The sequence below is a fragment of the Anopheles aquasalis genome, chromosome 2 (assembly GCF_943734665.1).
Source record: "Anopheles aquasalis chromosome 2, idAnoAquaMG_Q_19, whole genome shotgun sequence".
In the NCBI taxonomy this organism is placed as follows: Eukaryota; Metazoa; Arthropoda; class Insecta; order Diptera; family Culicidae; genus Anopheles; species Anopheles aquasalis.
In genome coordinates, this window is record NC_064877.1 from 16,775,001 (window position 1) to 16,784,597 (window position 9,597).

Below are 9,597 nucleotides of genomic sequence, written 5' to 3' on the forward strand. Positions count from 1 at the left end.
CGCCATTACTGGGGCGCACTGTCCGTCTGTGGGTGTGTCCTCACACCGACGACCGATTTTCGGTCTTTTTGGGGCGGTTTCTGGGCCTCGGAAAACAGTGTCACCCGCCGGGGTGGGGGGGAGGCCTGTTCCGTGACATCCGTGACGTCCGATGAAGCGGTGTCCATTATCACATTGCGACCAAGTTACCTAAGCCCGCCGTCGCTCGGTCGTTGCGTCCTGTAAGTTGCGTAACCAAAATTTCGCCGACGAGTTTCCGCGCTGGAGACGAGCGTAGGAGTGGCTTTTAGCAGGACCAGAGCGTCCATTAATTTGTCCAGGATAATCCTGGAAGTCAGGCTGCTAGGGCATAGTCGTTGAAGTGAACAAGTTTTCCGTAATGGATGGAGCATATGGACCGAATACCGAAGCCCCTTAATATTCCGAGCGGCCGTTCCGTTGCCGGTTGAAGGTATTATCGATTCAAGGGCGACAATATGCACTTGTGAGGGTGCCCAGGTCTCCCTTTCCCCAGGACTACTGCTGTGTTAAGGTGCCGAGAACCGGCTGGATCGGGATGCACTTTCCGCCGCCAGCATTCCAGAAGACTTTACCCACTCTCTCTCTGTCTCTTTGCGTGCTGGTTTCCCATTTTCGATCTCTCGCTGTGCAACATAAATCATCTTCCTTGGCGGCGGCACCGGGAAATGGCGCTACTGCCGGTCATGCAATCCGGAGTCTACGCCAGGGAGTCCTGGTTTGCCCGGTAAAGTACAAGTTTTTACTGGTAACTTATTAATGCCGAAAGCATGCATATGGGTGTGAGTGTGTGTCTGTTAGTGGTGCACACTCGGTGTGTACTCGGTACACCATAATCATCTTCCGAAAACCTTAAGCCTCTCCCCCGCGGGGACAGCAGTACCGTGCGGCCAGAAGTTTCCGTTACGAACTGCATCTTCACCAGACTCCTTTACTCTCCTTACGTTCTTGCGGGTGTTGCGGAGGCATCGGTGTTGGTGTGAGTTGCTTGAGGAGATGAATTTTAGATAACCCGAAAACACGTCCCACACGAAGTTAAAACCTTCATCTTGCACTGCGCACAGATTTCTGAAAGCTGAAAGCGAGGAACAACCAGCAGCAGCAGCAGCAGCAGCAGCTACTGGGGCATCAATTATTGCAGTTACGTCACTCGTTTGGAGGTCCTGGAGGAAGTTGTGAAACACGATGATGCTCACACCGCACAGTCCGGATGCAGTCTAGTCGAAGTTGGGTTAGATTGCGACGCGTTATGCCATGGATTACCGGTGCTTTCTGTCACGTTAAAGCCGCTAGACTCGGTGTGGGCTGGTTTGTAGGTTCCTTAGCTAACGCCAAGAGCAGCAACCAAGGATAAATACTTCCATCTCTGTTACATTACAGAAAAAGATTTGATTGCTTTAAAACACTGAATGTTGGTTACTCCACAGGAAACCGCGAGCATAAAGCCCTAAATAGTGGTGCATTTTGCAAGATTTTATGCTGCAACCTTTAACAACCTTAAACGACACCTAAGGACCACGAGAGAAAGTGCGGCCCCATTCGTGCAAGACATTAACGCTAAACACCCCTTTATCGGTTGTCACACGCAGACATCCGAACCCAACCCAAACGGGCGCACCATTGCAGTCACAACACACCAAAGCACACACGAATGATCACGATGAGGATGATTATGATGGGCTCTCGAGAACCGTTTGGGACCCCAAAAGAACGCACAGCAACAGCATATAAAAATGTCTTTATGCGCGTCTTTATGTATTTTAAATTGGCTTATAATTTGGTTTCCATCCGGTGTCCCCTCGCACCGGGCGACTACCGTCTTCCTATTCTTCTTCTTCTTGTTACCGGCGACACACGGCGAAGAAGGGTGCCAATCTAGAAATGAACATTGGAGGAGGGACACCAAACCGGCCCCCAGTTTCCAGCGAGAGGTTCACAGATCCCAAAAAAACGGGCGAGAAATGAGATCCTTGGGAATAGGCAAAAACAGAAACAACCCGAAACGGACACAAAAAGTTGCCAAAACGCCGGAGTTTTGACGAACAGGTTCCGTGTGCCAAACTTCGTCGGTTTCGGTTCCACCACCGTTGAATTTCGTGCCGTTTTCAGCTGTGCACACATGCACACACACGGTTCACGTAGCACACTGAGCAACACCATCTTGTGAATGGATCCTTTCCGTTCGGAGATAGAACCAAAGGAGGGAAAACCAAAGGAACGATTGGCCTCAACTCATCGTTCTGTCATCGCGAAGGATCCATCGTCGTTCCCGTTCATTTTTTTTGGCGGTAGGGCAGGCATTGAGGTAGGAAGGGGTGGCCGCCTGCCGCCGCCGGTCTGCGCTCCGAAAAGTGGCTCTAATTTGAATAAATTTATTTACATGTTTTCCATGGTGCCTTCGACGTCACGTAACGAGTCAACATATTCCCGTTCGCCGAACGGCGGCGTACGGTACCGGAGTACGGAGATCTTCAGATATGGTCGTGCCACTCGAAGCATACCTGTCGACGCTCGTGGCCCCTGGTGGTGGTGGTGGTGGTTGTGGTGCTACACGTTACCGCTACTATCGTACACACCGCACGTGTGGTATTCGGGCAATCGTGAGACCGGAAACGGGAAGGTTTTGACACTTTTTGACTTCCTCGAAGTAGAGCGAGCACGTTGAACTAGGGTACAGGAGCATGCCCGGAACGACTCCACACAACCAGCACCACCACCATCAGCCCCACCATCATCACCACCAGGATGTAGTTTAGTGGTTCATAAGGGTTAAACGGTAATGGCGTCGTTAGTTGAAACGGGGTGGTCTCCCGCTCTATGAAAGGGAGGCCAAGGAGATGATTTCAGGGTCAGCAGTCAGGGCGGTTGAAATCGGGAAAAACGGAGAATTTATAGCAACCTCCCCTTCCTCTATAGTTATTCTGCCTGGTGACCCCGTTACGCCCGTTTACCACACTTAGTGATGGTGCTTAAACCTTTGGTTGGTAACAAATCGATTCAATGGGGCTTTCTAGCAGTATCCAGCAGATGTTGTTCTGTGTAGTGGATACTTTACAGAATTCGATGAGGATGAGGTTTGGAAATTGATGGAGTAGGCACCTAAGAATTGATTGTAACTTCCTGTAATACAATGCAAAACCGCGCTAATATTAGACGATCAACTGTGAATTTGACGATATGGCACTGTTTAAGATGAAAATGGAACTCCAATGTGCAAATAACTTTACAGCTGTTTCAATGTTTTATATGAAAAAATTCTGTTCCTTCGTGGACTACGTGCAAAGGGCTCCATGAGCGTACCACAGTATTCAAGATCTTCTCCGAATTTGCTCCAATTCAGAACTCTCACAAGGATTCGAGCTAACAAACTAGGTTAGCTCCCACAAAAACCCGTAACAGGAAGCATTTTCCGCTCCAGTTCTTCAATCGGTTCAGATTCTTGTGAGAGCGAGCTCATCATCAGCAGCACGTGGCCGGCTTGAGATGATTTGCTTTCGCTTAGCAGATCCTTTAACAAGCGGAAGTTACGCTCCGCTTCATCTTTTCAGCACAAGCTCAGCTGAGCTATCGATGAGCACTCCAGCTTCGATGGTTTGGTAATTAGCCGACAATCGATTTCAAGTGCAAATTAGTTCCATCGCCAGATGGAGCCGGTGTGCTCGAGTTGCCTAAAATGTGATAAGGATTTTACTTTGATCGAATTTTGCTATTTTTTTTCGGCTCCCATCTCTTTCTATCGCCTCTTTATCAGCGCCCAGCACACGGACGCGTGGTGGTTGTTAGGGAAAATGGTGATCCTTATCATTCAAATTGATTGCGAACGTGGCATCAAATTCCCGACCTTGGGGTCTGCCACAAATTGTGCCCCCATCAGTAATGATTTGGAGGAAACCTTCCCGATGGTGGATTTGCGGTTTTGGGGTCTTCAAGAGGGGTAGGAGCGCAAGGTGGGGGGGGGGGAGTTGATAGTAATTTGTCACTAATTAAAGGCGTCGGCGACGTTGCTCGGTTTTTGATCAAAGCGGATTAGAAATTCAAAAATTATGCAAATTTACTTTGCATCAACACCATCGTCAGCATTATTACTACCTTCTTCCATCCTTTCTCACAAAACCGCTCCCACGGCTGGGCGGGATAGTCCCCCGGGTAAATTGGTACAATCTTTCCATCACCCGTAATCGAAAACAGAAGCCGAGATCTGCATAATGAAGGAGGTAAGCGGCTCAACCAGTGTGCCTGGCTTTGCCGGGGTGGTTTGTCGTTCCGCTAGAGTGCGGAAAAATCGACCACGAAAAGAAGCGAGAACCCAGGAGCAGAAATAAAAACAAGAAAGAGTTCACTGGATCGGCCGGAGTGTGTTAGAAGATGGTGCTATCTACTCGCTGAAGGAGTGCCGCTTGTCGATGGTGATAATTATCGAACAGCCGAGGACTTGTTGCCTCAATATTCGAAATGAATCGGAAATTCGTTTTTTTCTTTTGCCGCTCTTTTTCGTTTTAGTTCAATTTTAGGAGATGAAAAGAGCGTACCATGATTAATTAATAGAACGATTTAATGTAGACGAAATGGTTCGGTTTCATCCACATGGCTAGGGATCCACACATCGAGCTTCTTAATCTACTCCACAATCCATAGGTTTCATATTTTAAAAAACCAAATTATCGAAGATGAAAAATGCGAAGAATGCATAATTGCAGATCACATAAAGGCAAACCCTCGTCAATCGGAACAGCGGAATAATTGCGCAGGATCGGCTTTCCAATAGATAGAGATAAGCAATGAAGTCTAAAATATTGCCAAAAGCACATAATCTCAACGAAGCGCACAACTCAAACGAATCCTCCTTTTGGATCGCTTTCTCCGCCCTACCTCTCCCTGGCTTCAAGACCTTACCGGTATGCGACCGAAAGCGGTGGCCACCACGTTTGAATAAATGATAAATCTGCCTGCAATTTATCAGCAAACCATCTCCGACGTTCATCCATCGGTTACTAACCAACGAACGGGGCATGTTTTTTGTGTTGTTTGCCAGCTTGTTTCGGTCAGTTACTGTGGGACCCACCGCCCGTCGTGATGTACGTGCTCGATCGCTCTCGAGGAGGTCTGCCGTTCATTTTGTCTGTCCTAATCGAAGGTTCGTTTTTTTTCCATCACCCTGCTGCCTCACCCGGGACGCTGTTTATTTATTTTTAAGGACGCCCTCAATCAAAAGTCTATTACGCGATTAGCCGCTCGATCGTCTAAACGATTTATAGGCGCAAGGTTGGTGGTGGTGCTGGTGGGACTGACTACATTTTGAATATTTATTGCTCAATCGTTCTAATCGAAGCGGAGCCGAGCCGGTCCGAGCCGCACCGAACCGAGGTCCCCGGGTAGTATCCGCATCCGACCACAGTTTATGACGGAGCGTAGTGGCCGCACACAGATTATATTGGTGTCCGGGGCCGAGCAGAGCACCATCACCACTGCACCCCTAATGATGTGCGTAATTCGCCAGTAATTTTGTCACTTTTACATTATGACCCCTGCATAGTTCTGTCCGGTTAAGCATGTATTGGCGGATCCCCCGAGGGGGAGAGTAATGTGTGGTGGAAATTGAAAATTGAAATTGTGTAACAATCTACCGGGCGTACCTATTCCAACCCCTTTTCTATTGACACCTCCTCCCCAGGATGCTCTCACTCACCTGTCCCATATTGGAGAAACCGTACTTGTGCGCGACGGTATCGGCGATGGCGTTACCACCCGGAATGTAGACCGCGAACTCGTTCATGTAGATGGCGGCCGGCCGGGCATGGGCGCCCGGTTTCGGTTTGGCTGCGTCGAACGCGACCAGCGGTAGTGGGCCGGCTGCGTACGCCAGGAACGCATCGGGATGCGTAATTAGATCATCGTCACTAGCGTTATAATTATGCCGCTTCGCTGGCCTATAATTACTGTCTCCATTAGCGCGGGTCACATTCGGTACCGTGACGCCACCGCCCGCTCCAACCCTACCAGCACCGCCGTCATGCGCCGTCCCGGTTGGCAGAGCCGACAACGACAACATCACCACCACCAGCGCAACGCCCCATATCCTGGCGCTGGCAGCGACGAGCTTCGACGAGCATGGTCGTTGACGATGCTGCTGATGATGCTGTGATTGGTGTGAATCGCTGTGCTGCAGCTGCTGCTCATGATGGTGCTGATGATGCTGATGATGGTGGTGGTGCTGGTGATGATGATGTTGATGGGCACTGCTGTCGTGATGATGGCGCTGCTGTCGGTGACTGTGGCAGACGGCTGGCGGCGGAGGCTGCGGTTGATCTGACGGTAAACGTTGCGCACTTAGTGGCCAGGACCGGGTGGCCAGGACTGGCACCACCGTTCGCTTGCTGACTCCCTCGATCGCCATCGCGGTTGCGATCGCGCGGCCCAGAACCTGGCGCTGCTCCTGATGGCCTCTAGCTGGCGGCCAACGTGTGCCTTCCGCCTCGACCACTGTAGCTTCGGCGGCGCGGTGACGAACAACACTGGTGCGGCAAATCGGCGTCGTCGGTGCTTAACGCGGTCATAAACGCAGGTTTTTCGGTAGGCGAACCAGGGGGCGAACCTGTTAACTGCGCACCAAACCAACAGCCTCGGCTCGTTTGACGGGACACCGTTACGGGACGGTGGTTTTGAGCCTAGATGACTTCACCAGTACACGTTTAGACGTCTGACGCCGTTTAACGCGCTTTAATCGAGAGCAAGCGCACTATTTGCTCTTTTACTCTTTAAGGAGCGCACTGACTACTAGAAGCATAACATTTTCTGCTGCTACAACAAGTGAACCTAAAAGTAGAGAAGCAAAACGTAATAGAATTAGTATTAGAATCTCGTCCTGTTGGGGAGTTTGGGATGTTACTGGTTGCTCCAAAGGGCAGCAAATTGAAAAATGGTAATTAGATGGGGGTTTTGTAAAAAGTGCGATAAAAAGAAACGACCGAATACAAACATAAACCACCGGGCGCCTGCAATACAATCTCATTTCACTGCGTAATGCTTCCATAGCACATTGCTAATCCCTTGCTTGCAACATGAAATTGGGCTGGGGTGTGCAATATTACTTCTGATGTTTTATGATGGTCACAACAGCGCAACGTAGCGCTAGCAAATAGCTTCTTTTTCTTGCGCTCCCTTAACGAGAATATGAAAATCTGAGACAATCTTCTGCGCGCTACAGCATCTACTGCTACCAGGGGCCACTGAATGTCTGTGGTCTGGGGGAGTGGTTTCGACGATATTTCCCCCCGCGAAACGAATGGTTAATCAAAATGTAAATCGCGCCTCACTAGGAGCCGAAGCATACCGAAAGGTAGGTAAAGTAAGCACCTAACACCCTGTGGCCTCCTGACAAAACATTATTACCTATCTCGACCGTCGCATAAGATGAGCTACGACGGTGGTCTAGCGCGCGCTGCATATTACAGCCCCCGGTGAAGATCTAGCAACGAAACGACACACCCCGATCTCTTCACCATTGTGATCGCTCGCTCTCGCCGTGGGTGGTCCATGAATGCTACTTCATGGAAGCGCAGTCGGGTTTGTTCCATTTTATCTCTCGTTCCCTTGCCCTTCACCACCCACCAACCTTCCGCTCCCATCGCCAGCCTGTCTCAGGTTGGCTCTTGGCATTCGTTTTGCGTTTTTTTTTTGTTCGAGCGCCAACCAAAAGGGAAAAACAGAGCAACGAAAAAGGTCAGAGGCCAAACAAAACGATAGCGCGAACGCACGGCCAGGCAACAGATAGGAGACGAAACGTATTGCAAACGATGCGGTCCGGTGTCCCGTGATTACGTGGAATGCCATCGAGAGAGAGAGAGAGAGAGAGAGAGAGAGAGAAAGGTCCTTCTTCGGCCAGGTGCTGCTGTGGACACCGTTTGGCAGTAGCTAGCATCATCGGTGGCGGGGTATCGGGCTGCCCAGGGCAAAAGGTATTCATGTACTTTCGCTCTATTTGTTTGCATTACGGTTGTGTTGTTCAGCAACCCCCCCCCCCCCCCTCGGGCAGCTTATCTTGCAAATGAATAAGATGTAATCAACATTCTTTGCACAGAAGCGGGAGCATGGCGCATTCTTCGTCTCTTTTGGTCGCGCAGCTAGTACGCAGCTACGGTAGGACGCCATTTGCACTTCCTTAAACCGGGACCCTTCGCTTCAGGCTAGCCATGGTGGTCTAGGACACCGCCTCATCAAATGGCCTTGTGCAGTGGTCTAGATGGTCGCTGTTTATGTTGTTCAGGACACGCACACACAGATATCGCTTTAAATGAAAATCGATTTTAGATGTTCTTTCGAAATTCTATAAAAGTTATTTGATCATCGACTCGAATGGAATGAATGTGCATGAGTGTGCCGCCCATGTATTGAGTGTGCGTATCAATAGGAAATAGGATCGTTCGGGGGAACCATTATGCTAATGGGAATCCTGAAATCCGATCCCGAAATGCCAACTCAACTGGCAGCGAAGCAAAACAGTAGAGAGAGAGAGTTCGCGCGGCGTGCGGCCGGTGGAAGTTTTAATTATAAATATTTAAATGTTAATTAACTTGGCCTGCGTGTTGGCCGCGGTGTGGAATACTGGGAAAAACAACTGTAAAGCAACAGTAGCGGTAGAAAATGAAGGAGGCGACGGAGAAGCGACGATACTCATTTCACGCGGATAACACGCTTTTTGTGGCTTTCAAAAGCAACCAAACAGCCAGTCTACCGTCCACCGCCGAGGCGCCGAGCACCGAGCCGGTTGTCGGTATTACTTTGTGCACTCGTCTGTCTTGGGTACGCGCCCTTCGTGTTGTTGTTTGTTGCTTTTACCGATGCTGAAGCAACTCGCAACGAGTCGTGCGCGTCACAACGAATCACACTTCGCGCGTAAATGAAGGAGAAGAGGCAGTGCTGAGACCAAAAGCCGGCTCCCGCTCCCACTCCAGAAGGCAGTACAGTGCGCCCGTGACGGCCTAATATTTAAAACATAATCAACATTTGTCAGGATGATTGTACCGGGGGCACACCACCCACAGCAGCAGCAGCACCTACCACCCCCGTGTTCGTGTTTCTGACGGTTCTATGTTGCGCTACCTGCCAGTGGCAAGCATCAGTGCCGCAAGGACTATGTTCTGGGAAAACAGAAGAAGAAGAAGAAAAAGAAGAAGAAGAAGCAGGAAGGAATTCAGGGCCAAGGAAAACAGGAAAGAATGAAGGAAAAGGGAGGAAACAGAGTCCGGGGGTGGGAGCCAACCGGCCGACCGGCACACCCCGACAGTAACCCCGGGAAACACCGGCTCACAACCATAATCCAATTAAGAAGAATGAACGATGGCCCCCGGTCTACTCCACCACCCACTCGGGGCGCCTGAACGATCAGGTTCAGTGCACGAGAAATGGAGATGGAAATGGGCCTTTGAGTCGTTGCCGCGCGCGTCTCGCAGCGCTACCGTGATTTAAAGTTGAGGAGGTGGAAAATTGTACACCCCCCCCCCCTCATCCCCTTCTTCTTCTTCCCTCTGGACATACACATACATACACACGAAAATCGGAAGGCACTGGCGCGAAAATAGA

General features: G+C 50.1%; 1 protein-coding gene across 2 annotated transcripts in view; it reads right to left on the reverse strand.

The window, feature by feature from the left end:
- The window catches only part of LOC126578876 (furin-like protease 2), a 95,612-nt gene extending 86,516 nt beyond the window's left edge, over nucleotides 1–9,096 (reverse strand). For both annotated transcript variants that reach the window (XM_050241873.1, XM_050241864.1), the window contains exons 1-2: nucleotides 9,076–9,096; nucleotides 5,705–6,831 (exon numbers count right to left, since the gene is read on the reverse strand). In XM_050241873.1, the coding sequence (XP_050097830.1) occupies nucleotides 5,705–6,412 (708 nt within the window). In that variant the 5' untranslated portion in view covers nucleotides 6,413–6,831; nucleotides 9,076–9,096. The remainder of the gene's footprint in view (nucleotides 1–5,704; nucleotides 6,832–9,075) is intronic.
- Nucleotides 9,097–9,597: the final 501 nt, after the last annotated feature.